This window comes from Scylla paramamosain, chromosome 17 (genome assembly GCF_035594125.1).
Source record: "Scylla paramamosain isolate STU-SP2022 chromosome 17, ASM3559412v1, whole genome shotgun sequence".
NCBI lineage: Eukaryota > Metazoa > Arthropoda > Malacostraca > Decapoda > Portunidae > Scylla > Scylla paramamosain.
Genome location: NC_087167.1, coordinates 13826831 through 13852500, shown reverse-complemented (window position 1 = coordinate 13852500; position 25670 = coordinate 13826831). Strand labels below are relative to the sequence as shown.

Sequence of the window (25670 nt, the reverse complement as noted above, 5' to 3'; positions counted from 1 at the left end):
TCTCTCTCTCTCTCTCTCTCTCTCTCTCTCTCTCTCTCTCTCTCTCTCTCTCTCTCTCTCTCTCTCTCTCTCTCTCTCTCTCTCTCTCTCTTGTAATTATTCAGACTCACGATTGCACAGCTTAATGGTCTGCCTTGCCTTAATAAGCTCCTCTAGAGTGACCCCATCCTTCCCTCCACGTGCAGCCACCTGAACTGGTCCTCACAAGCCCTTAATGCCCCTGGTGACCCTCAGTATATCGTGTAGCACAGTGGTCCTCGTTAGCTTATAGTGGAGGAGAGCGATGATTAGGAAGAGGAAACTATAACTACGGGTCTTTCTGCTCTTTCTCTCCGTCTCTTTGTCTCTTTGTCACTCTCAGAAAAGGGGGCTGGGAAGTGTAGGGCACAGATTCAATACACTGCACGTAAATCTGCCACCCCACTTGTTGCCGCTCGCTCCTTGAGGGGTTAGTTTATATTCGCCCGCTTGTCATGATTTGTTTATAAGTCGTCGGTCTCCACTCGGGTTACGCGGCTCGGCTTTGCACGGGTCGTCTCGTCCTCTTGGTTTTTAATTTACTCTCCTCACTTATTTATGTTTTGATTTATATGTAAAGTATCTCTCTCTCTCTCTCTCTCTCTCTCTCTCTCTCTCTCTCTCTCTCTCTCTCTCTCTCTCTCTCTCTCTCTCTCTCTCTCTCTCTCTCTCTCTCTCTCTCTCTCTCTCTCTCTCTCTCTCTCTCTCTCCGTATCCTTCACCCCTCAACTCACACCTCCCTTATCCGGCTACGCCCGTTTATTTCCCCCTTTCGAGGACCGCCAGAACCTTAGAGTGCAGGAGGAAATGTTAGGCAAGGAAGCTAAAAGGCTGAGGAGGCTGAAGAGTTGGAAGTGGAGAGAAGTGAATGAAATAGGTGAGAGAAAGTGAGTGGCGCCAGTAAATCTGTGGATGAAGTATGGGGATAGAAACGGTTAGTGGGTAGGAGGTTAGTGGGTAGGAGGGATGGAGGAGAGTGTGACAGGCGAGGGACTGAGGGAGCAGAACGTGATGGAGCTCTTAGAGTAATGGAACAACCGGTCTCAGATCTCCATATATAAGGCATGCGTCTATACCTCCTCTGGTTTTCGTCACATCACAGCCGCCGCGCCTCACGACCTTCGCATTGAGTTGCGTCTGACCGCCCCGCCGCCACTCTGCTCTGCCAACCACGCAACACGGTGACAGAATACTTCTTCAGTCATTTTAATATTTGCGCTGCGCTATGTACTGTGCCGCTAGCGTGGGTTTGTACTGGTCTATCATTACGAAACTTTCTCTTACGTTTGTTAAGATTTTAGTGAATGGTGTTGAGGATGAGAGGATGAGAGAAGCACTACTACTACTACTACTACTACTACTACTACTACTACTACTACTACTACTACTACTACTACTACTACCGCACCTCTACCCTCCTCGACACTACCACCCGCCGCCACACACACGCAACCATACCCTAATCACTCCCACAATCTCCTCCACTCCTACTACACCGCTATCAGGCTTCATCTATGGGCCCGAAGCATTGCCGCCAAATAGTCCTCATAAGCCACTCCACTCACTACCTCCACTACCTCCACTACTGCCAACGTTATGTTTTTGTTTTTTCTCTTCTTCTTCTTCGTTGTTCTTCTCCTCCTCCTTCACCGCCTCCTACTTCTCTTCTTTCTCCTCCTTCACCACCTCATACTTCTCTTCTTTCTAATTTACTTGTTCGTTTTCCATGCACCTCCCCCACCTCCTTCATGTTTTCTTCTACCTCCTTCACCACCTCCTCCTCATTGTCCTCCTCTTCCTCCTCCTCCTCCTCCTCCTCCTCCTCCTCCTCCTCCTCCTCCTCCTCCTCCTCCTCCTCCTCCTCCTCCTCTTCATTCTCTATTTCTTTTACCTCCTCCACCACCTCCTTCTCCTTCTTATGGTTCTTTTTCACATCTGCTTCACTCCCTCCTCCTTCTCCTCCTCCTCCTTCTCCTCCTCCGTAATTCACTCACGTTACCGCGGGAGTAATTAAGACGACACGTAAATCATTAGCTTATGTCTCGCGCTTAATATTCACGGGTGGGGGCGAGGAACGGCGGGACCTCCATACACAATCCAGCATTGATTGAATATTTTCATGGGGAGATTTATGGTGGAGCGGTAAGGGCGCCGCGCATCCCCCCTCCGCTATCTGGCGTGCGGGAGATATATTCCGGTGAGGTGCCTCGGTTATCTTTCTTTATGTGCACGAGTATATATATTATAGCGGGTTGTGATGCGTGGCCTACGTACGTACTCTGTGTATGTTCAGGTACAGCTTGGTGTGGAGGCTCGGCGTGGGTGTTCATCACGCTCGGGTTTATGATTCTGTTTGCTCCTTCGTTCGTTCATTTGTTGGTCTGTTGGCTTTTGTGTGTGGTGGGGAGGTGGTGGAGGGTGGTGGTAGTGGTTGAAGTGTGTATGTGTGTGTGTGTGTGTGTGTGTGTTGGGGATTGGGTGGAAAGAGGTTGAGAGGGTGTGTGTGTGTGTGTGTGTGTGTGTGTGTGTGTGTGTGTGTGTGTGTGTGTGTGTGTGTGTTAGTAATAATCCAAATGATATAATGATAATAAAATATTTATCTAGGAAAAGTACAGCCGAGTGGCTTAAAATATACGAATATTGGTGCCTTGAGCTTTAAAGTGTTCGTGTGTGTGTGTGTGTGTGTGTGTGTGTGTGTGTGTGTGTGTGTGTGTGTGTGTGCACGCGTGCGTGCGTGCGTGCATATATATATATATATATATATATATATATATATATATATATATATATATATATATATATATATATATATATATATATATATATATATATATATATATCTGTGTGTGTGTGTGTGTGTGTGTGTGTGTGTGTGTTAAAACGCGTTATTGCATACCAACACACGTTTAAATAATGTGGTGTTTTATTTGAAACTTTATTAGCATATCATATCTCTACTTTAGGGACTGGAACCTCAGTGGCCCATTATATATATATATATATATATATATATATATATATATATATATATATATATATATATATATATATATATATATATATATATATATATATATATATATATATATATATATATATATTGCCCTTGGCCAGTACCCTCTTACTTAAAAGAAAGGTTCTTGTGCTCTTGTATTCTTTTTGTCCTTTGTATTCTTTTTGTTTTAAGGCAGGGTTCTGGATGGCAAGACTTGAAAACTGAAGGTTGTTAAATGTATTCATAACAAAAAATAATCGTTTGGCCATGAATGGTAATACGACACTGTTTAGCGCAGTAACACCTATTGATTTTATTGAACAAATACTAACACTTGCTCACTGAAAGATCTGAACAGTTCGACCGCTAAAGATTTAATGACATATCTTTCAAAAATTATATTCCGAAGCTGCACCAGACCGTTATATTTTTGATTGAAGCGAACTCATAACAGTCAGAAGGGTTAAGCAAAAGTGCCATAAGCTAGCAAATACATTGATCTTAAAGTTTCCGAGCCCACACCTTACATCGTTGTTCCCTCGCTCTTACATTGTGGCGGGTATGAGCAGCAAGGGTCAGGGAGGCAGCAGGCGGCAGGCGGAAGTGGATGAGGGATCGATCACATACCGCGAAGAAGAAAGGCACTGTTGTCGCCAGCACTCTGCCACGCCGCAGACTCCATAAGGAGGAACCTGAGGAGAACCAGTCTCTTCCTCGTACTGGGCTCCCTCTGGCCTCACTGCTTGGTCTGCCTGCTTGCCTGCCTCGCCGCTTCCCAGCCTGCCTGTCCGCCTACCTGGCTGCCCGTCTTCGCAGACTTTTGTGTTGTTTTTAGCACTTCGACGAGCACCATTCTCTTGTTTTTCTTCGTCTTCACTCTATTGACTCACTCTCGTCTTCGTTACGCAAGAGTAGTGCCTTCCAATAGATGTTCTTTTGTTTTGACCTTTCCCGCGCTAGCCAGGGTAATGTCTCTCCTCCTCCTCCTCTTCTCCTCTTCCTCCTGCTTCTCTCCTCCTCCTCCTCCTCCTTGTTTTTTCCTTCTCATGTTCCACCTCCTCCTCCCCTAACCTTACCTCCCTCACCTAAAGATTTGTGGGTTCTGGGCAGTGGGTGGGCGGGAGGGGAAGGGACTGAGGGAGGTGAGGGGGTAGGGATGGGCTGCGTGTGCTGAGTCATGGCCGGGGAAATAGCATGAGAGGAACATTAAGACAGTGCAGTATGGTGGAGCGACGCCCTCGCCTCGCCCTCTACGATTCCTATCATTGTTTATACTGATTAATGTAAGCTAGAGTGACTTTTCCTTTATTTATACATAATTATTTTGGCTTATTTATGGATCTTCTCTTCTGGTTATGTGACAGGAATGTGGTGCTTTCAGATTAAGAGTTGGTATTTGATATTATGTTGTATGTAAATGAAAGTTGTGTAGTATTGCGTATGTCAATATATCAGATAACGTATGGACAGTTTTAGGTGGGTGTGATGAAATGGTGTAGTGAAAGGAAGGAGAATAATTATGATGTTTATGCTGACTGAGCGTGTCGTGTGGTGCAGGATGCAGTGTAGGAACAGAGAGGAAGAGTTGATCAGTTACTGGTAGCAGCCGTTGTGTGGGTGGTATAAGCTGTGGTGGAGGAGGTTGGTGTCGTGAGGTGGCGTGCCAGGTGGAAGGTGGCAGGTGTCAGGCCTTCTTGCAGCCTCACAGCTTTCCCTTTGTGTCATAATCTTGGCAGGCGCTCATGTCTTGTTTTTCCTCTCGCAGGTGGCTGGAGGACGATAGTGACGAGGACGACAATGCAGGTGCCGCGGACGGAGACAAGGAAGGTAAGGAGGAAGGCGAGAGCGAAAAGGAAGAGAGAGGTCAGGACCCCGCCAGGGAGTGCGGGTGACCCCCAGCCAACGCAACCTCCCCCTAGAGGTCAGAGTGCTGGGGAGGACACGGGGGTGGTGGCGGCGCGTGCCCTGAGCGACCCCCAGGGAAGGAAGGAGTGCCCCCGCTCCCCCCCATCCTCTCCGCCTCCCCTCCTCGCTGCTGCCCAGAGCCCAGTCCTCCCCTGCCACCACCGCCGCCGCCCTCCACAGTCTTGCACGGGGCACTAGCCGTCACCCACACCACACCGCCCCGCACCACCGCTCGCCGCCGCTCGCCCTCCCACGCCTCACCAACCCCTTGCGTTGCCAGCATAGACGCTCCTGTTGGTGACGGGTTTTGTGTCAGGGCGGCGGACAAGGCCAGGACTAACGTTCTTGCTCGCATTGAAGAGACCGAAGTGGACGACTCCACGTGTGAGGACGAGAGTCTAGTGGTTTTTGAAACTTTTGAAGCCATAAAAAGTGCCAAACTCAAGGATAGTACTTTGCCTGAACCACGTGCCCCGAGTGTGGATGCTGTGCGGGACCGTGCGGGTCTGACACGCACTGGTACTCATCACACGAGCACTGTCGCGACCATGGTGGCGCGAACAGATACAAACCAGGGAGGGAAGGTCGCGTCTTGTCCCGACGACGTCCAGTCTCTTTCCCTTCTGCCAATGCAAGGCAAAACAGGAGGTGGACGCTGCCCCTCCTGCCCGCCGTCTCTGCTGCTGTCGCCGCTCCGTTACACTTGGCCACGCAAGACTTGGATGGAGCCACAAGTGCCCCATCGTCAGGAGACGCTGCCAGTGATGGTCCCTCGACACCTTCCACGTTCTGCAGTGATGGAGAAGACCAGGAAGAGTTAGAGGGCGAAGAAAGAAGCAGCGAAAATACACCGGAGCCCCCGGACTTCTCGACACACCCCGAGCTGACAGGTAAATAAGTCATTCTCTTTGTTTCACATCAGTGACGGAACAGATCATGCCACTCTCATTGTGTGACCTATAATTCGTGTGGGGTGTATTATAGGGAGCCTGATCGTAATGATAACTGAACCACATCAAAGTAGTGGTTACGACATTCCAAATTATTTTTGGTTGGCTGGCTCTTGGCTTCTGTACGTTAGTAGAGCCTGATGAGGACCTCCCAGGCTGCTCATTCGTCAGGGTGGCCATCATGTGACGCTAATGACACGTGTGTGCGGTAGTCATCGCTGTGACGGAGCGGAACGACAATCTCGGTGGGGTGGGAGGGGCTGTGCTTGAGATGGGTGGCCGAGGCAATGTGCTGGGACTGCCTGGCGACCGTTGATGACGCTTCCTATGCCTCGCCCACTCAGGCAGGTGTACGCATACGCAAAGCACCCACAGCGGAATCTGACGTGATTGGTGCTGACGTAAGGAACAAGAGTGCAGCGGGTGTTAGCGTAGGGGTGATGGAGGGGCCAGGGACATGTGGTAGTGAGGTAGTGCGGCAGGTGTAATCGCGGTGCTTGCCAGTGCAAAGCTGATTCGCTGAAAACCTAAAGTTAAGAAGTGGCTAAAACGTTGACAATTCCATCACGTAGCTTATCCAGCAATATATCTGGGTTGTGATGAGGAGATGTCAGGCGTGGGACGTGAGGAGAGGTCGATTATTATTTTGTCGGTTACATGTCAGGAGCATCGTCGGCGTGTAATGGCGAAGCGAGTCTTTCTCTTCCAAGAACTACACCAGTCTTTTCGGTGTCTGGGAAGATGAAATGTGGCGCCCACCCTGAAGAAAGTAAACTTTTGAGCACCTGCCCATTCGATGATAATGTTTACTCGGAAAACAACTTAACAAGGTAGAATTCCATAATCAAGGAAAGAAAGAAACACACTTATGCAACAACAATATTGGGTGAACATGTACTTACAAACAGTAATTATACTTTTATTTTTCGGAGTGCAGGAGTGCAGGAAACAACCACTGAAGGATACCCAGTCCACAAAACAAAGGCTGATGTCCGAACTTGTCTTTATCGCAGCCACCGACAAGACACTTCATTTTTTCTTTTCTCCCGCTTCCTTCGCCTCTTGTGCTGCTCCAGGAGACGATGTGTTGGGCGCGTCACCGTGCCTCCGAGGAAGTGACGAGTGACATTGACCTTTTAGAAGAAAAGAAAATTTTATTACTTTCAATATTTACGTCATGGAATATGACTTAATGCATTTTACGAATGATGTGCGTGAGACAGTAGTGTTGCACGAAAGTTTAATATGATAAAAGATGATTTGGCAGATTATACGAACATTTAATATCACGAAGATGACTTGAAATATGTTATGAAATAAGAACTGAAGGCAGATGTTCAAGATTCCTTAAGCATTTTTTTAAATAGCAAATAACTCTTAAGTAATATTAATAAATGAGGAAACCGAAAATTAGGGATGTTTGAGTATGCATGTAAATTTCATGTTAAAAGACACATTCTAAGAAAACAAACCTGCAGAGTATTAAGATGAACCGCAAAAACGTCATGGCTGGATTAAGGCACAACATGCTAAAAATTACGAATGTTTGCGGATGTAAATTACATGTAAAACCTTAAAAAAAAAAAAAAAAGAATCAAGCGAGGAAACAAAATACACAACGAAAACGTCAGGTCATAATTATTGCAGACAAGATGAATATTGAGTAATCATTTCTCTTAAACAGATGCGGTCATGAATAGTACATACTACCGTAGTATATATTACTGTACGGGTAAATGCATTTATCAAAGTACAGTAGTCATATTTTACACAACATTTAAATGCAAAAAGGGAGAGAGAGAAAAAAAAAAAAAGCTTCAGGCAACGACATCCCATCTACCCCATTCTCATTTCTTATTAATTTAATTTATTTATCTAGTTAATTATTCATTTCGCGGAGTTCTTGATATAAAGCAGTTTAGTAATCCATATATCAGTTTCTATTCCATTTGTACACAAGGAATTCGCTGTGCTTTGCGTCGTCACTACTGGGGGCAAGTGTACATGCAGGAGGAATGCTTGCGGATGATGCTTGTGGCTTTCTCACGCACACATTCTGGTTCAGGGTGAGAGATACGAATTTTTCTTTTACTGTATATTCAGCACACATTTGTTTAGCAGTGGTGAAAGGTGCGGGTCACTTGGGTGTTATATTCTCTCTCTCTCTCTCTCTCTCTCTCTCTCTCTCTCTCTCTCTCCTCTCTCTCTCTCTCTCTCTCTCTCTCTCCTCTCTCTCTCTGCCAGACACGTTCCAATGTGTCAGGGATCAGTTTGCTTGGCCTCTTTATCTGAAAAGACCTCCCTTCTCACATTCGCCTCAATACTTGTCAGGAGCTCTCGTCTTTGGGGTCAGCACATGCCAGCACATTTCTCGGATGCATCTTTTTCAGTTTCTACACACAATACTTTTTCTGTGTACGAGTGGGAGAGGTGGTAGGAAGAGACAGACCGAAGCAGGAGTGTTAAACTATCCCTTTTCAGTATTTATGTATATATATTTTTTCATTGTTCGCGTATTTTTCCCTCAGTAAACAAAACACAGGTAATCTTAGACAATACTTTTTCTGTGTACGAGTGGGGAAAGCTGGTAGGAAGACTCAGACTGAAAAATGTGTATTAAACTATATCTCTTCTGGATATATATATATATATATATATATATATATATATATATATATATATATATATTATAATATATATATATATATATATATATATATATATATATATATATATATATATATATATATATATATATATATATATATATTACTGTTCGTGTATTTTTTCCCTCATTAGATACGCGTTAAAACGTAGGTGATCCCAGACAATATTCTTTCTGTGTATGAGTGGGAAAGGTCGTAGAGAGAGACTCAGACCGAGACAAGAATATAAAATGATCTCTTTCCTGCATGTATATATATTTTTTACTACTCCTGTTTGTTCCTCACAAATAAAATGCAGGTACTATTCATGTTACATGTCTCGCCTTGCTTTGGTCTTCCCGCCGCCACCCAGAAGCTGTCTGCCTCTTTGACTTCCAGAATTGCGCCGGAAGATAATGTCATGTTATACAATCTAACAAGCATTACACGCTGAGGTCGATCACTTGGCACTTTGTTACTTCCTCGAACTTCGGTAATTACACAATGACTTGTCTTTACTCTCTCTCAGTGACCTCAGCTCCCTGCCACGCCCTCCTTTACGATTCTGCAGCTAAGGAGTAGAAAGCACCAGGAATTCGTCCTCTTTTATCTAGGCTGCTTTTTACAATTATTTTCACATTCCACCGCATTCTTTGCCTGCAAGTCGAACAAGACACGCGTCACTCTTATATCGTCTTTAAGTTGCTAGTCATCCCATCCCTTCCGGCCGGGCGAAGGGTTGGTGCTTTAGCATCTCTCAGTTGCCAGTATCTCGACCCCTGAGTGCGATGATTTTTGTGGATATCATGTTAAGTTGAATCAGTTTGGGCTGGCACGTCGTGACTTGTAGATGAAAATGAACGAATAAAAGATAAATCAATAGCAGTTCCCGATTCTCTATGAGTAAAAGACAGACACATGTGTTTCTTATTTCTCAGTCTAAGATATAATGAATTTAATGTTTAAGAGTTTCAAGGGAAAGATTCATCGTTTGTACAAAGACCAAACCATTTATTTGATACTGACAGACTCCCGACACTGGCCACACCCTTCCACGATGTCCGCAGTGTAGTGTTCCTTAAAATGAAGGTGGTCATTTGCACATCGCACCCACACTGAAATAGGATGAAGATGGTAGAATATTGAATGCAACTGAATAGAACAAACTACACTCAATTTAAGCAGCTAATTCCCTCATGGCAAGAATCCTATCCAATAGAATGAGGATGATGTCCATTGGAATCAGAGTTCCTCGTAGTGACCGAACCCAGAATGACAACCTTTGCTTCATACACAGCCAGGCAGCCGAGACACGACAAGCGATGATCATGACAAGTTCCACTCAGAGCAAGAAAAAAAGAACTAGACAAGAAAAATGAGAAACATGATCAAGCACAGTAATGAATTTCCTCCGCTAAATCGCATCGTTTAAGACGTTGCGGTTAGGTAGATCGGCATTTTCTTGTTTGTCGTCAGGAGTCCTTCACCCTTCCCGCCACACCCACCTTTGTTTGCCAAGGAGCTCCCGGTCCCGCACCGCCCTGCATCAATAATGTTGCCACCCACCTGCCTGCTTGTGATGCTCGCCAGGACTGCTCCCCTTTTCATACTTCTATTGTTATGAATCCCAGGAGTTTGTTTAAGTTGATTCTATGCTGTAGACTTGATGAAGGGCGTGGAAGTGTCACTCATAAATTATGTTTTGATTGGCAGCTTTCATTATTTGACTGATATATTATTAGGTTGTTTGGTCATAATTCTTTCTTTTTTTTCTTTTTCCTTGATTTATTTAATTAAATTTTTCCTTTCTTTCTTTATTTCATTCAATCTTTCTTTTTTTCTTTCTTTCTTTCCTCCTCCTCCTCCTCCTCCTCCTCCTCCTCCTCCTCCTCCTCCTCCTCCTCCTCCTCCTCCTCCTCTTCTTCCTCCTCCTTCTCCTCCTCCTCCTCCTCCTCCTCCTCCTCCTCCTCCTCCTCCTCCTCCTCCTCCTCCTTTACTTCATCTCGTTATTATTATTATCATCACTATTATTATTTTTACTCTGGAAAGTCGACACTCTTCTCAGTTCAAGATGCACCTCCGGCAAAACTGTTAAACGTTAGAATTTTCTGCGTGCTCCCTGCGAGGCGAAAGCTGCATGCCATCATAAGAACAAGGAAACGATCACTTACGGGGAGCATCCATTGTATTCAGAGCCTGATGGAGGAACTGCATTTCTTATTTGTAAAGTTAAGAGTCGCTCCTTGAAGACAACTGGTTCTCGGGCCAGTTGGTGACAGGTTCGTGCACTAGTGGAGGAGATGGTGGTGTGGGTAGGGACAACGGAGGGAGGATAAGGGATAATGGTGTGCGTGGCGTGGAATCTATTACTTAGCTCTCGAACATGATCAGAATAACAGTTCAGTTAAGAATATGCTTGCCTCTTTAACCTACCGCATGGCACGGGCGTTATATCGGGTTTGAGATGACGTGTGTGGTATATGAAGTATTTTTCACGTCTAAACACAACTTCTCTTTTCCCTCTGCCCTTGTTAGTAATTTGCTTCAGTGCTTCCTACACTTGACCCTTAAACAAACCGCACTTCACGGGGCTTATCCAGGATTTGAAATAGACGTGTGTGTCTTTTTTTTTTTTTTTTTTTGTAATGTAAGAGGGATACTGACCAGAAGACAAGAAAATTTATAAGAAAAGGCCAAGTGAAGTGCGAATCCCAAAGAAAAGTTCCAAAAGGATTATTCAAAGTTGAAGAACCTCATGGAGTATCTTCCCTATCTCTACACAGCCTCTTCTCCTCTCCTTTCTGTCCTTGTTAGTCATAAGTACACTTCCTGTACGTGCACATCCTCCTCTTTTTTTCTTCTATCCTTGTTAGGGAAGTATTAAATATTGTGTGTCGGAATTTCTTACGTTTGTCACTTTCTTTTGTTCTTCATCTCATCTCCGCTCCACTCCGTAACCGCCCCACGTGGTGGTCTGGCATCTTACTACACCCTCCTCTTCGATCTCCGTCTGTGATTCCTTGAGACTCTTCATGATATTCATTAAGGGCCCAGTGCAGTTTATTTTCCCACCCTCGGTGCATGGTGCAAGGCTTTTCTAGGATATAAAGATAGATTTTAAGGTTATAGGATTATTTTATGTATGTATTATCTTATACATAACTTTTATCTTTTCTTTTGGTAGGAAACTTGTGCACGAATATTTTGTGAGGGATTTAAAGATGAATTTTGAGATTTATGGGATATTTTATGTTTTCTGTACACACACACACACACACACACACACACACACACACACACACACACACACAGAGAGAGAGAGAGAGAGAGAGAGAGAGAGAGAGAGAGAGAGAGAGAGAGAGAGAGAGAGAGGGAATGTTTAATACAAAAAAGGAAATGTGTCTTCATCTATCTCAATCTCGTGACTGCTGACTTTCCAAAAGTTTTTGGATCATGCAAGGAAGCTCTCTCTCTCTCTCTCTCTCTCTCTCTCTCTCTCTCTCTCTCTCTCTCTCTCTCTCTCTCTCTCTCTCTCTCTCTCTCTCTCTCTCTCTCTCTCTCTCTCTCTCTCTCTCTCTCTCTCTCTCTCTCTCTCTATATATATATACATATATCTGCGTGTGTGTGTGTGTGTGTGTCCAGATGTCACAATCCCACAGGCAGACTAGGTGCGTCGGAACAGGACGACTAAAAATAAAACTGCCACATGAATTACCCTCGGTTGACTTAATCTTTGGAATAAAAAAAGAAAAAAATAGGAAGCGAAAAGGAAGGAAAAAAGAGGCTGCGGTGATGAGCGTGTCGTGGTAATTGGCTTTTGTCTGGCGGTGAGTGGGTGGCGGGCTGTCGGTCTGGCGGAGGCTGCCGGGACCCTGCTACCTGACGGGGCCAAAGAAGGTGTGCCGGCGACAGAGCAGAATGTGCCCCGTCGTCTGTCCGTGAGATGAAGTGTGTGGTCAGGGTTGTTTGGGGTTACCTTCCTTCTCTTCTCTTTCTTTTCTTCTTCCTGATGTCATTGTCTTTTTTGTTGTCATTATCCTAAGTTGTCTCTTTCTCCTGTTTTGAATGTGATAGTAGATACTTCTTCACCTCTCTCTCTCTCTCTCTCTCTCTCTCTCTCTCTCTCTCTCTCTCTCTCTCTCTCTCTCTCTCTCTCTCTCTCTCTCTCTCTCTCTCTCTCTCTCTCTCTCTCTCTCTCTCTCTCTCTCTCTCTTCATCCTCATTTTTTGTGTCATCGTCGTAGTCATTCTCTTCATTTTCCTCCTTTTCCTCCTCCTCTTACTCATCATCCTTCTCCTCGCTTTACTGACCAATCTCTGTCTTGTATCTAGTTAGAAGTAGTTTTCTAAAAAGCCTTGCCAGTGCTTAAAAGTCTGTTGATTCTTGGTTTTCTTTTGTAATCCTCCTCCTCCTCCTCTTCCTCCAACCAAACGTAGCCTCGATAAACAAACGAAAAAAAAAAGAGCCGATAAGGAGGTACCGTTTAAGCACAACCGAATAAGTTCCGTGTAAACAATAGGCAAAGTCCTCAAGGAAATAATAAGGCACAGGCCAAGTAATGTAATGGGAAGCACTAACCATTTCAGACAACAAACACGGGTTCGTGGATAAACGTTCATCCATAAAAGAAAGAAATTGACAATGTTTACAGAATCGGGATGGACAAACACCATAGGACTCAAAAGGCTGATGGAATTTAAGACTGGTAAACAAACTAGGTACATTCATGCGAGATATGAGATTACGAATATGTGCTTGGCTTAACGACTGACTCACCGGCAGAAGGTTGTTATGAATCTTCAAAGTTCAAAGTGCTTTTCCTTGCTCCTCTTCCTCCTCGTCCACCTCCGCCTTCTTTTAAGAGGTTGGGACGCTTTGCATCTCACTACGCCTCTTTTCGTCTGGAAAGCAAACGTTTTAGTATTTTACGAATAATTTTCGGACGCTTTCCTAACGCTCTTCGTCTGCCAGCCGCACCTGTCCTGCCTCCCCTTACCTGTCGGCCTGACCGAAGCCCCCGCTTAGTAATATATTCCGCCCACCGCCTCCTGTTTACCTACACTTTTTTTCCATGTTTTCCCGGAATATAAACTTTTCGCCTAAGCGTCTCTCGCATCCCTCGTCTGTCATCCGACGGAGCAGCCTCCTCAGGGAAAGTTTACCAAAGCACCTTTAACCCCTCTCTTCCTCCCTTTTTCTCTTCCTTACTTGCGTTATGCCGTGTTAGGCCAGTTCGCCCTAACCTTCATATAAAAGACAGAAACTAAGAGCCCTGGCAGGGTCAATCCGGTCCCTGACCCTTAAGCTGCTTACTTGCGCACACCTGTAAAGGCCGCCAGGTCGGGAGCGGCGGCACGCGGGTCCTGCCGCGGCCCTCGTGACTAATAGGGACCCCCGAACGGCATGACCATTAAGGCGGAATGGCACGTTAATGAACGATTACAAGGTGGAAGCGGCTTCTAATGATCCTAATTAAGGCGATAGTTATGAAGTGCGCTATTGTCGGCCTCGTGCTCACTCGTGAACCACCGCCCGGGGTTAATGGCGCTGCGGCGGCGGCGTGGGGTTCCGAAGGCCAATATCAAATACTGCCCGGCAACAAAAGAAGGATGACGGACGAATAGCGAAGGATATATAGACAGTGATGCAATTCATGACCAAATTTGTCGACGTGCTGCAATCCAGTCCTTTCCTTTTTTTTTTTTTTTTTACAATGAAACCTTATGAGATAAAATGTAAAAGTTGATTATAATGCGCTGACTGGATTATTTGGTGCAGAAGAAAGTTGAGGCTCAAAGAGGGAAAGCGATTAGGAAGGAGGAACTTGAGGTCAGAGGTCAAAGAAAACGCGCGGTGGTGAGAGAGAAGGGAGTGAGGAGAGTGGAGAGGGAGAGAGAGAGAGGGGGAGTAGGGAGTCTCTGGAAGGGAGAGGTATAAAAGGAAGGCTCTAAGGAGTGCTGGGTGGGCAGGCATAGAAAGAGAGAGAGAGAGAGAGAGAGAGAGAGAGAGAGAGAGAGAGAGAGAGAGAGAGAGAGAGAGAGAGAGAGAGAGGGAGAGTGAGAGGGAGAGATTAGGGAGGGATGAGAGGCCCTTCCGCGATCTATTGAGGCTAAGACACTGATGTTTACCCCTGGCATAGAGCTTGTGTTTGTGTTGGGGGTACGGACCGGTCCAGCCACTTCTCAATCCCCACCACCACCACCACAACCGCCACCACTACGCCGCCGCTATCACTCCGCCACGACCGCCCCCCACCAAGCTCTCACCAATCATCTGCTCTCCCCGCGTCACATTCCAGCGGGTCAGGGAGGGTCGCGCCCCGGTCGGTCATGGCAGGTCGTCGGGGCCACATTCAGTTTCCTCTCAGCCTCTCTCTCTCTCTCTCTCTCTCTCTTCCAGTGCGGGTTGCCTCATTTAAGCAGTGGACAGCGGCGGGTCGGGTGAGGCTCGACTTCCTATTCTGGCGAGTCTTTGTGTTTCCCTTTCCTCCTCTTCCCTACTTTCTCTTTTTAGACTCCCACCCCCTGCATCGTTTCTCCTCTTCTTCTTTCTCCTTCATTTTCGTCTTTATCTCAACCTTGTGTTCCTCCTCCTCCTCCTCCTCCTCCTCCTCCTCCTCCTCCTCCTCCTCCTCCTCCTCCTCCTCCTCCTCCTTCTTTTATCGTTTCCCTCTTTTTTCTTCTTCATTTTCTTTTTTATATCTTCCTTGTGTCCCTCCTCCTCCTCCTCCTCCTCCTCTTAGTTAATTTTCATTGCCTACCTTCACGCACATTACCCTCCCAAGTACTTAACCAGACATAATTTTCCTGGTTTCTGATGCGTTTCACTGTCATCTTTCAAGAGGGGGACATAAGAGCCAGAAATCCCCAACCTATGTGTGTGTGTGTGTGTGTGTGTGTGTGTGTGTGTGTGTGTGTGTGGGTCGTGGGTTGTCGGATGGGTGGAGGCTGACGGCGTTAAGGTGACGGCGCTTTGCTACACAAGACAGGTGAGGGGGAAGGGAGCGACCGCTGCATGGGTGTTCCTCCGTCAGACCGTCAGGGGTGGATGGGCCAGGGTCAACACCACGCCACTCACGCCTCCCGCTATAGTTTACTTGCACTTCTCCTCACCACTCCCTTCCATTACTGTACCTCCCACCGCTGCCCCTGGTGCTCTCCCTCCTTCTTTACCTCCTCCTCCTTCACGAGTGGTTGTTGGCTTTGGGTCTCTGCTCCTATAACTGTTAATCGACCGCTGTCTGTCACCTGTGCTGTCAGGAATGGGACGCAGGTTCACCTCTAGCCCCTCTTCCCGCCACACTCCCCGCAGGGTCTTCTGCCGCGGAAGGACAAGCACAGGTCTGACTGGTGCCGCGGGACATTTGCGTAGGAATGAATAGGGATGGAGTGAAGGATGTTGACACTAATTGCCGTTCATCTGCTGGTCATTAGAATAGCGATGTCGGCTTACCTACGTGGGGTTGTTCATTTAAGGTATTATCATTCATCGTGGTGGGTTATCGTTCATAGCTACATTAAGCCTGTTCTGAATGTAAATATGCCGTGGAAATCGGAACTAACGTAGCCCAATGTCACCTGTTTTAACCTGATCTTACCTGGCCTAACGTAACTTAATTCCGTCTTACTCACTTCACTTTACCTTACTCTGTCTTGCTCTACCTTACCTTACCTTGCCTTACCGTATCTTGCTTTACTTTGCCTACCTTATTTTACTTTCACTTCACCTAACATAACCTAACCTAACCTAACCTAATTTAAAAACCAACCTAACCTAATCTAATTTAACAACCAACCTAACCTAACTTAACCAACCTAACCTAACCTAATTTAACAACCAGCCTAACCTAACCTAACTTTTAACACCAACAAAACCTAACCTTGAATATAAACGGTACTCCCCCTTCTCGCTTTCCCATTGACACCTGGGTAATGGTTGGCTTATAACACGTGCGACTTTGCTGTACTACCCGAGACAGGCAACGATAAGGTGATTATTATAATGACTACGTGCCTGTTACTGCAAGTGTTTATTTTCCCACCTTGGCCATGTTTGCGTTTTAAGTCGACACTCTCTTGATATTATGCAGGAAAAATTACAGACAGGCGGAAGTATGTAGAGAGGAGCCGAGAGTTGAGCAAACAGGCAGACAGTTAAACAGACAAGTGCAGACATTGATATAGCGGAGAGCGTTATGAGAGAGAGAGAGAGAGAGAGAGAGAGAGAGAGAGAGAGAGAGAGAGAGAGAGAGAGAGAGAGAGAGAGAGAGAGAGAGAGAGAGAGAGAGAGAGAGAGAGAGAGAGAGAGAGAGCTTACATCATTTGGTCTGTACGCGGCAATGCATCCATAACTTAATACGTGCACTCACATCACTCACTGTCTACTTACGATCTGTCACGAGCAATGTAAAGTAACTGTCATTGTAAACCTCAGACCAGTTTGTTGACCCTAGTGATTGTTCGGCAGATGAAAATGTAAGTAAAGATGACCTTCTATCACTTATTTATCAGTCCATCCTCCAATTTTTTAATAATCCATTTGGCTCTTTGGGGACTGGTACCTCAGTGGATCTTATTTTCTTTTTCATTTCCCTTGGCCAGTGGTCTTCTTACCTAAAAAAATCTACCTACCTATCTATCTATCTTTCTATCTATCCATCTATCTATTTATCTATCTATCTATACAGCCGATCATCCATCTACACCTTCTCTACATTCATCACCCGTATGTTTTCCTCCAATGTAATACTATAAACCTCTTTAGTGTTCCTCTACCTTCTGGTGGGTCTACCTCCAGCATCCTCCTCTTCATTTACTCCTCATCTTTCCTCTACACATGACCAGACCACCTCACTCTCCTGTCTCTAGCTTTTTTTCGTAAATTGACCTACGTGCGCTGCTTATCTGTCCACCTATTAACTATTGTCTCTTTTATCGTCTATCTCTCTCATTCTCGTATTCTTGAGGTAGTTTATGGAATGGGTATCATTTATCTATGTTGTCTGATTCTAGTTTGCATTCGTAGTAAAATTTATCTATCAATGGCGTCTGATAATTTGATGAAAGGTTATTTTGATTCTGTGTAGACGGCTGCTCATGACGACGATGATGTTATTGCGATTTTGGTATCAGCAGTAGAACATTTACTACTACTACTACTACTACTACTACTACTACTACTACTACTACTACTACTACTACTACTACTACTACTACTACTACTACTACTACTAGCATTTCTCCATGTTGTTACTAATTACAAATGTGATATTAATCTCATCCTAAGTATACACAACCTCCATCACATAACCCCACCCAGAACAGCAACAATCTCGCTACCCACACAGACTTCTCCGCCTTCCCACCAGCGCTGACTTGCTCTTCCCACGTATTTCCGCTCCGTGCCGAACCACTTAAAGCAGCATCCGAGAGTGACGTAAGGCGGCCGAGGGCATGTGGAGGTGGGCTGGGATGAGGCAGCGGCCGCGGACAAACACGGCCGCGGGCACCTGCTTCGGCCTGGCCAACGCAAACAGGGCCGGGCGATCACGAGGACAAAGACAGAAGGAAAGAATGACTCCGACAACACAAGACGTAACGGGGCTGAGGGAATTTTCGGTCTGTCTAACCACTCTCCTCCTCCTGCTTCTCTTCTCCTCCTCCTCCTCCTCCTCCTCCTCCTCCTCCTCCTCCTCCTCCTCCTCCTGGTTCCTGACGATGTGTTGGTAAAAGTGTGAACCCGCACGCCACGTTCCAGCCCTGAGATTTTATTTGTGTTGTATAATTATGTCTCCTTTTTGTCTTCTCTCCTCTCCTCTCTTCTCTTCTCTTCTCTTCTCTTCTCCTCTTTTCTCTCACATCCCCCTGACCTTTTCTCATCTCTTCTCTTCCTTGCTTTCTTCTCTCGTATTTTTCTCCTGCGATGTTATTTTCTTTTCTAAGTGAACCTGTGTTTTGCATGAAAATTTCGTACAAGTATATGTGTAAGCAAAGGAAGCGTCGGTACTATTTCAAGAGTAACCCAGGTCAACCAGATCGCCAAGAAAATGCACGGGGGAAAAAATAACTTTCTTGTACAAAATAAATGAAGGGAATGCGTTTTTGACACACGCTCGAAAAACGGGAGTTGGGTTGAAGCGCTGCTCCTCGGCTAACAATTTCATGCCCCACCAACAAGGTGAAGTGAATATTTTGCAGTAATATATTTCATTCTTATCTTTGAAGGGAGGAGTGTGTAATGTTTTGGTGTAAAGTCCATGACGTCTGTGAGATCGCGCTTTTGTAGTTCAGAGAGAGCAGTTTAGAGAACGAAGATACAACAAAATTAACCTTGGACTGAATCTAGCAAGCGATTGACATTTGGCCGAGGAATAGCATAGGAAGAGATCGATCAGAAGCAAAGGAATTATGGAAAGGAGACAATACATGACAAGGATGCGTCGACAGTCACACAATTTGAAATCAGAAGTGTTTGGAGGAATAAAGGTGCGAGAGTCATGTTTCCAGCGAGGAGGAAGAGTTAGACAGGATGAGGAAAGTGATTATTATGGAAAGGAAGGAGGAGCATGACAAGGGAACGAATGGACAGTTGTAGCAGGATGTTGACTGTCTTATGGATCCCAAGTAATATAGTGTCAGAATCGGAAAGATACAGAACACAATAAATAGCTGGTGTGTTACTGAGCGATAATGAAAAAAAAACTAGGGAGAAAAAAGGTGAAGGGATAATCGAAGAAGGGGCGTGACAAGAGTAGACATTAATACAATTTCTGATGTGGAAAAGTACAGAGCAAATACTTATAATGTCCCGGATGTCATTCTCTGAGCGAGGAGGAAGGGTTACGGAGGGACTGTACCTGATGGGGGTGATCGAAGCAGGTAGAAGTTCGAGGAGACAGCAGTACAGTTACAGAAACGTAAGGATTTAAAAGGGCGCAAATCAGAGTGCAAACCGTGATATCATGTTTTGAGCGTGGGGGAAGGGCCAGGAGGGTGATGGGGAGCGATGGGTTTAGTGAAGGTGGAGGAACAACACAAGAGGACAGCGACAGTAGTGTAATTCAGAAAACGGAAGCATGTAATAGAGCACAAACGAAGTATAATGTAAACCTGAGTGTTTATTCGTCACCTCATTATTCATATTTTGTTGCACATGTTTTCTTTCCTTTTTTTTATATTCTATGTGTTAAATTTTCGATTACTGTTTACCTTTTCTATTATTTCTATCACTGTGGTTAAGTACAATAAACTTTTATAATGTGCCAGTCAAGAAACAATTTGAATTAAAAGATAAATTTTAGAGAGTATCAACAAAAAAATTTTTTTTTTTATTTTTACGTTTTGTGCATGGAAAAGTTCCGGGAAGGGATCCTAGTCTTTTTTTTCGCCGCCTTTTACAGCAGACATGAAGCAGGGAGACGCTTATTTGAATTTCACCGTCTTAGGGACAGAAATGACAGGTGTAATGACGGTAATATTTTTTCCTGCCGGTGCCTGGTTCCGCAAACATGTTGTATCCTTATCGCGTGGCTGCCATTCCTCAACAATACAAACATTATTGTTGTGCGGCACTTGAACAGCGCTAAACAAGGCGTCACGGCTTGCTGAACAACACAGCACGTGGAGGAAGCAGACAGAGCGTAAAGCAACATGTAGTCAACCACAGAAGATAATAAATCTCAGTAATAGAAACGGTCATTACCTCAACTACCTTGTTTAAAATGCGAGACTGTGCCGACATTTCCAAGTACTGACTCGTATTCTAGTCTTTCTCTGTGCGTGGTCGCTACCTTGGCTGTTGAGGAAAGCATTGGGAAGAAAGGCAGGGATGACCGTGAACCTTGATGAACCCCCCTGACCAAACCCCGTCCTTCCCCAGGCTGAGTGAGGCGAGGTAGGGAAGGTTTAACTCAGAGTATTGCCTTGATTACACCACCAGGAGGGAAGGAGGGAGGGAGGGAGGGAGGGAGGGGAGGGAGGGAGGTAGGATGAGTGGGTGGAAGTGGGAGAGGCACAGAAGAGAGGTTGTATTGAGAGACTCAGACCGGGAGATGGGAAACGTATTAGTCGACTCATATGATGTATTAACTGTGTGTGTGTGTGTGTGTGTGTGTGTGTGTGTGTGTGTGTGTGTGTGTGTGTGAGGGAATATCTTTGAATGTGACAGCCAGAAAGAATAAATATAATGAAGAAAATGATGCGGTGTAGTGTGACATTGGGAAGGTACGTAATATCTATCAGTGTGAGTCAGAAGTAGAAAAAAAAAAAGAAAAGGGTGACGTGTAGAAAGAGATTGGCTGTGTTACGGAAATAGAAACCTTCCTCATCACCTTTCCTTCTTATTCCCCCAACCCAAATCCCTTGCCTTGTTCAAACAGTGGCCCTCCTTTATACACGGCACGCTCCTCACGCCCTCTGTCTAGGCCCCCTCTGTTTTATCCTATGGGGGCGGGGCGGTGGGAGGCAAAGGTGAAAGGGGAAGGGAAGGAGACACAGAGAGACAGAGAGAACGTTGCAGATACATTACAGGGTTTAATGTCAGCTCTGTTAGGTGAAGAAGACATTGTTGTTTTTGTCCAGCTATTTTTAGAACCGTTTATGGTGATGGTGGCTGAGAGGCGAGAAGGAAAGGAGGAGGAAAGTAGGGAGGAGAGACGGGCATTGTGTGTGTGAAACTGTGATGGTCGAGGGGGTCAGGTGGTGGAGGTAACGAAGGGGCCCATTGTAGTGTGTCTTTTTTTATTTTTTATTTTCTCTCCTGTTTTTAGGGTTTGTGTTCTTTAACGTTTCAGTGACTTACCCATTTTCAACAAGCTGTAGTGGAAGCTGCTGGGGGTTTTCAAGGGTGTTTTCGTGATTCTGGATATAGTTTGGCGAGGGGTGTACGCTGCCAGTAGGAAAAACAGTCAACAGAGCCTGACTTATCATCTCTGTGGCCTGTGAAAATATTACTAATGAAAGAACAAAGCTTTTAAGAATAAGGGCATTGTATATTCTCTCTCTCTCTCTCTCTCTCTCTCTCTCTCTCTCTCTCTCTCTCTCTCTCTCTCTCTCTCTCTCTCTCTCTCTCTCTCTCTCTCTCTCTCTCTCTCTCTCTCTCTCAAACCTTATCACAAGTACACACGACCGCTAATGTTCCTCCCACGCCACGCCTCGGGGAGATAAGAGACTGAAAGGAAGAGGCTGCTGCTCCCTAATAAGGCGAGGATGGCACAGCGGCGGGGGGCGATGCGTTACCAAGGCTGCGTTCCGTAAATAAGAAATCAGACTTTTAATTGGAACTTCTAAAGATGTAAGTTAATTGGTCCAGCTCGATCCTTTAAAGGTCGGCGTGCGTATCACAGCCTGTCCATGATTGTAGTAAATAGAGGGGGATAGAGGATGACGTTCTACTGTTGATAGGAGAACGATGACCTCATCCTCACCCGCCTTCCTCACTAACCCTATGGGGATCGCGCCTCTGCTTCCCCTACTCTTTGTACTTCAGCCCCCCCCCCCAATCCCCCCTCCCACGCTTGGCTGTAATGAACCTTAATTAAATGAGATCTTAATTGCCATAACGTGCGGTTCGTGTAATTAGACACCGGGCCACCCAGCTCCCGTTTTCTCTCATAATTGGTCCGCGGCCGTATTTGTGTTCCGCCCAAAGGGAAAGGGAGAGAGAGAGAGGGAAGCAGGGCGTTATTGTAAGCCGTGGCATAGTTACGTCGCGGCCACCACCATCTGCGGTCAGGTCACATGGTCATCACAGCTCATTAGGTTGTCTTAAGGAAGGGTCGCGAGGCTCAAGTGGCTGACGAGGTGCAGCTGGTGCCTGCCTCTGGTGCTGTCGGCTGTCGCTACTCGAGTATCTCACCCCCAGCAAGACCTTGCCTCGCCCTCCTCCTCTTCTTCCTCTTTCTCCTCCTCCTCGGGATGCACTAAGGCCTGTCAGCGGCTTGTAAGGGTCTTTAGGGTTATGTTGTGTCTCGCTTTATTTATTAATTTTCTTTCACGTGAATAGCATGTGCTTGTATTCGTGCGGTGAGGAGCGGGAATGTGAGGGAATGAGCACGCGTGTGAAAAATTGTATTCGTGAAAGTATTGGGTAAGAGAGAGAGAGAGAGAGAGAGAGAGAGAGAGAGAGAGAGAGAGAGAGAGAGAGAGAGAGAGAGAACACTTTCCAGAAATCACTCATTACCAAGGTAGATTTATTTTGATTGCGTGTTCCATCAGCCACTTGGAAGCCGCTGATGAGGAGACGTGCAGTCCTCCGTCCTTCCCTCCCTCCCTCCCTCCCTCCCTTCCGTGGTGCCGCACATCCTGGTCTGCAGAGTTTCTCTTCTTCCTTTCTCCTGGGGATGGCAAGAGCCGCCTCTGCTGATAAGTAGGAAGAAAACAGCGTTGATCGAAACACGTGGCTAATGTAATAAGCACACGTTTGGAGCGCAAATAAAATCATATGTTTATAATAGAACGTAATTGATTTAGCGCCACGAATATAATACCTTCATACATGATACCTTCACCTGGGTTCCTTTGTCCGGTATTGGAGATTAAACACAACCTTGTCTCCAGCCCAGCCCACCTCGAGTCCCCCAGCGAGGCGAGACAGGGCAGCGCTGTCAAGTGTTTAAACAACGCGACGGGGCGAGGTGACTTCTGGCTTGCGTCAGGCCGTGGGGCGGGACCCGGCCTGACAGCGATGACAAAAACGATGCAAATTAAAAGTTAAAAGGTTGTGCGTCCAGAGTCTATATGCACACCTGAGGCGCCTGCAAGGCTGGGAGTGAGGCACGCACCATTAGGGGTGAAACTCTCCGGGGAATGTGTCGGAAGATTTAGCGTTAGACGAAACACTCCAGGGCTGTGCTTGTCACCCTGGTCCACCACTTGGGGCTAATACCGTGCCTTTGCTCCGAGCCCTCATGCATACCACCTCCATCTGTTCCTCCATAAATCAGTGTTCATCGCTTCATGTCCATCTTTGCTTCTGTCCCTCTCCACATCTCTCAACGCCACTTTTTTTTTTTTTTTTTTTTTTGCCATTTTTCATATTAAACCTCACCATTTTTTTTTCTTAGTACACATACGTTCATTTTCCTTTATCCGTTATCTTTCGTTCCCCAGACCTTGTCTTCTCATCACCATCCCCCTCGTGCTTCGCCTTCCATCTTCACGCCTTTCCTTCCTAACGAGACATGAAGGCGCCCTCAGCATCTCTCCCGTGGCCCCTTAACCCAGCGGCCTCACGTGGTGGATGCGTCCATGCAGGTCACGACTCGAGGTGGGGATCACTTTCGCGTTCCACATACTCCACCGGCATGGACGAGGAATATCAAAATCGTCAGTACTCAGAGCTTTGATAATGGAAGCGAAAGAAAGCAGTGAATAACAAAAGCAGGCACGAAAAAGAATGCGAAGATGATTGAAGATGTGAGGGAGTCAGAGGGGTCTTTCTCGTGTGGTGTGCTTGGATGGCCTGCCGTGCCCTCCTGCTGTGTGTCCTGCTCCTCGTCAGGGGTGGGAAGCTGGGCTGAGCTCTGCGCTGCGTTATCTGATCAGGGAGTGTGGAGGGGGACAGCTACAGGGAGGATTAAAAGAAAAAAATAATGCGGTTCAGAGGCATGGTACCAAAGTTGCCAGAAATGTGAGGATGAGGTGGTCAGCAAATTGCGGGTCTTGAAAGTGGGTTAGGAATGCGTGTATCCATGAGTGACAATCGACGGTGTATTTACACGAAGAATTTTTTTTACCGCTCGAGCAGTGGAGGTGCAAGGGCGCAGCGGCCCAGCAACAGCAGGCACAGCGCCAGCTTCCGTCCTGGTACTCTCTGGGCCGCAGGGTGACGGCCGCAGCACGAAGACCGCCGCCGATAGATGTCTGCAATCTGTCCGTGTTGGTGCTCAAAGCTTGTGGGTGATGTTGAGGGATGGCCCCACCCGCTGGTGCCGGCCGGGGGTCCCGCTCCGCCCGGCTCCCGTCCCCACAGTGGCGCACGATGGTGGGAGCGAGCAGAGTACTAAAGAAGCCAGGTGTACCGGGAAGGTCAGGTGCCGTTGCGGGGTCAAGCGCTGGTCATGCTTGTGGTGGTGTTAGTGAACGGTTCATCATTCTTACCCTTAAAGACACGTTAAAGTTAAAGCACATCTGTCCAATGAACAATTTGCGCATTTTAATATCCGTTTTTTATCTGTTGTATTTTATTTAGCACTTTCATGGCGTTCTATGACATAATCAAGAGAGGGTAGTTGAAGCGAATGGCTTTGATGGAGGAAGAAAGTGAAGGAGAAGAGGAGGATGAAGAGAAGATGGTAAGTGGTGGTGATGGCGGTGGAGAGAAGGGAATGAGATAAATGTAGAGGAGGAGGCGAAGACAAGGGAGTGAAGAGTGGGGAAGATAAATTAAGAGAGACAAAAGGGTGTGGGAGAAGAGAAGAGGCTAAGGAAGACGTGAGAGAGAGAGAGAGAGAGAGAGAGAGAGAGAGAGAGAGAGAGAGAGAGAGAGAGAGAGAGAGAGAGAGAGAGAGAGAGAGAGAGAGAGGGAGAGAGGGAGGTAGACAGGGAATGAAGGGAGCGTCAGGTTAGCCAGGTATGCATGCAACAGGTGGCGATTGTGTTCCTTTGTCCTGAGCTGTTCGCTGGGACAGCCTCACACGCCGCCTCGGATCAGTTGATATGGTTTCCTTTGAATAAATCATCTGCATTGTAACAAAGGACTGGCATGATATATTTGTACCCCGTCTTTCTCCCCCTCTCTCTCTCTCTCTCTCTCTCTCTCTCTCTCTCTCTCTCTCTCTCTCTCTCTCTCTCTCTCTCTCTCTCTCTCTCTCTCTCTCTCTCTCTCTCTCTCTCTCTCCTTCTCTCTCTTTTCAAACACATTACATTGCAATAAATTCTCAAACACCATTTTATATTTCACCTTTTCCTCGCTACCGACCAAGTAAAATATTTCCTTCTCACGAAACCACAAAACTTGGTGCGGAAACAGGTGAGAAGGTTCTCGAGTTACTGGAAAAAAAATTTTAAGCTCTTATTTCGTTGGCTGTTATGGAGGCAAGAGTTGACTGGTTGATAGACTTAAAATGTAGTAATATTATAACACAGGAATGCATAGGAGCTTAAGAACATAAGAAAATAAGAGAACCTGCAATAAGGCATCAGGTCTATACGTGGCAAT

At 46.1% G+C, this 25670-nt stretch overlaps 1 protein-coding gene across 2 annotated transcripts in view; it reads left to right on the top strand.

Moving 5' to 3' along the window:
• Positions 1 to 6840, top strand: part of LOC135108501 (uncharacterized) — a 128595-nt gene extending 121755 nt beyond the window's left edge. For both annotated transcript variants that reach the window (XM_064019585.1, XM_064019586.1), the window contains one exon: positions 4779 to 6840. In XM_064019585.1, coding sequence (XP_063875655.1) covers positions 4779 to 4905 — 127 coding nt within the window. In that variant the 3' untranslated portion in view covers positions 4906 to 6840. The remainder of the gene's footprint in view (positions 1 to 4778) is intronic.
• Positions 6841 to 25670: the final 18830 nt, after the last annotated feature.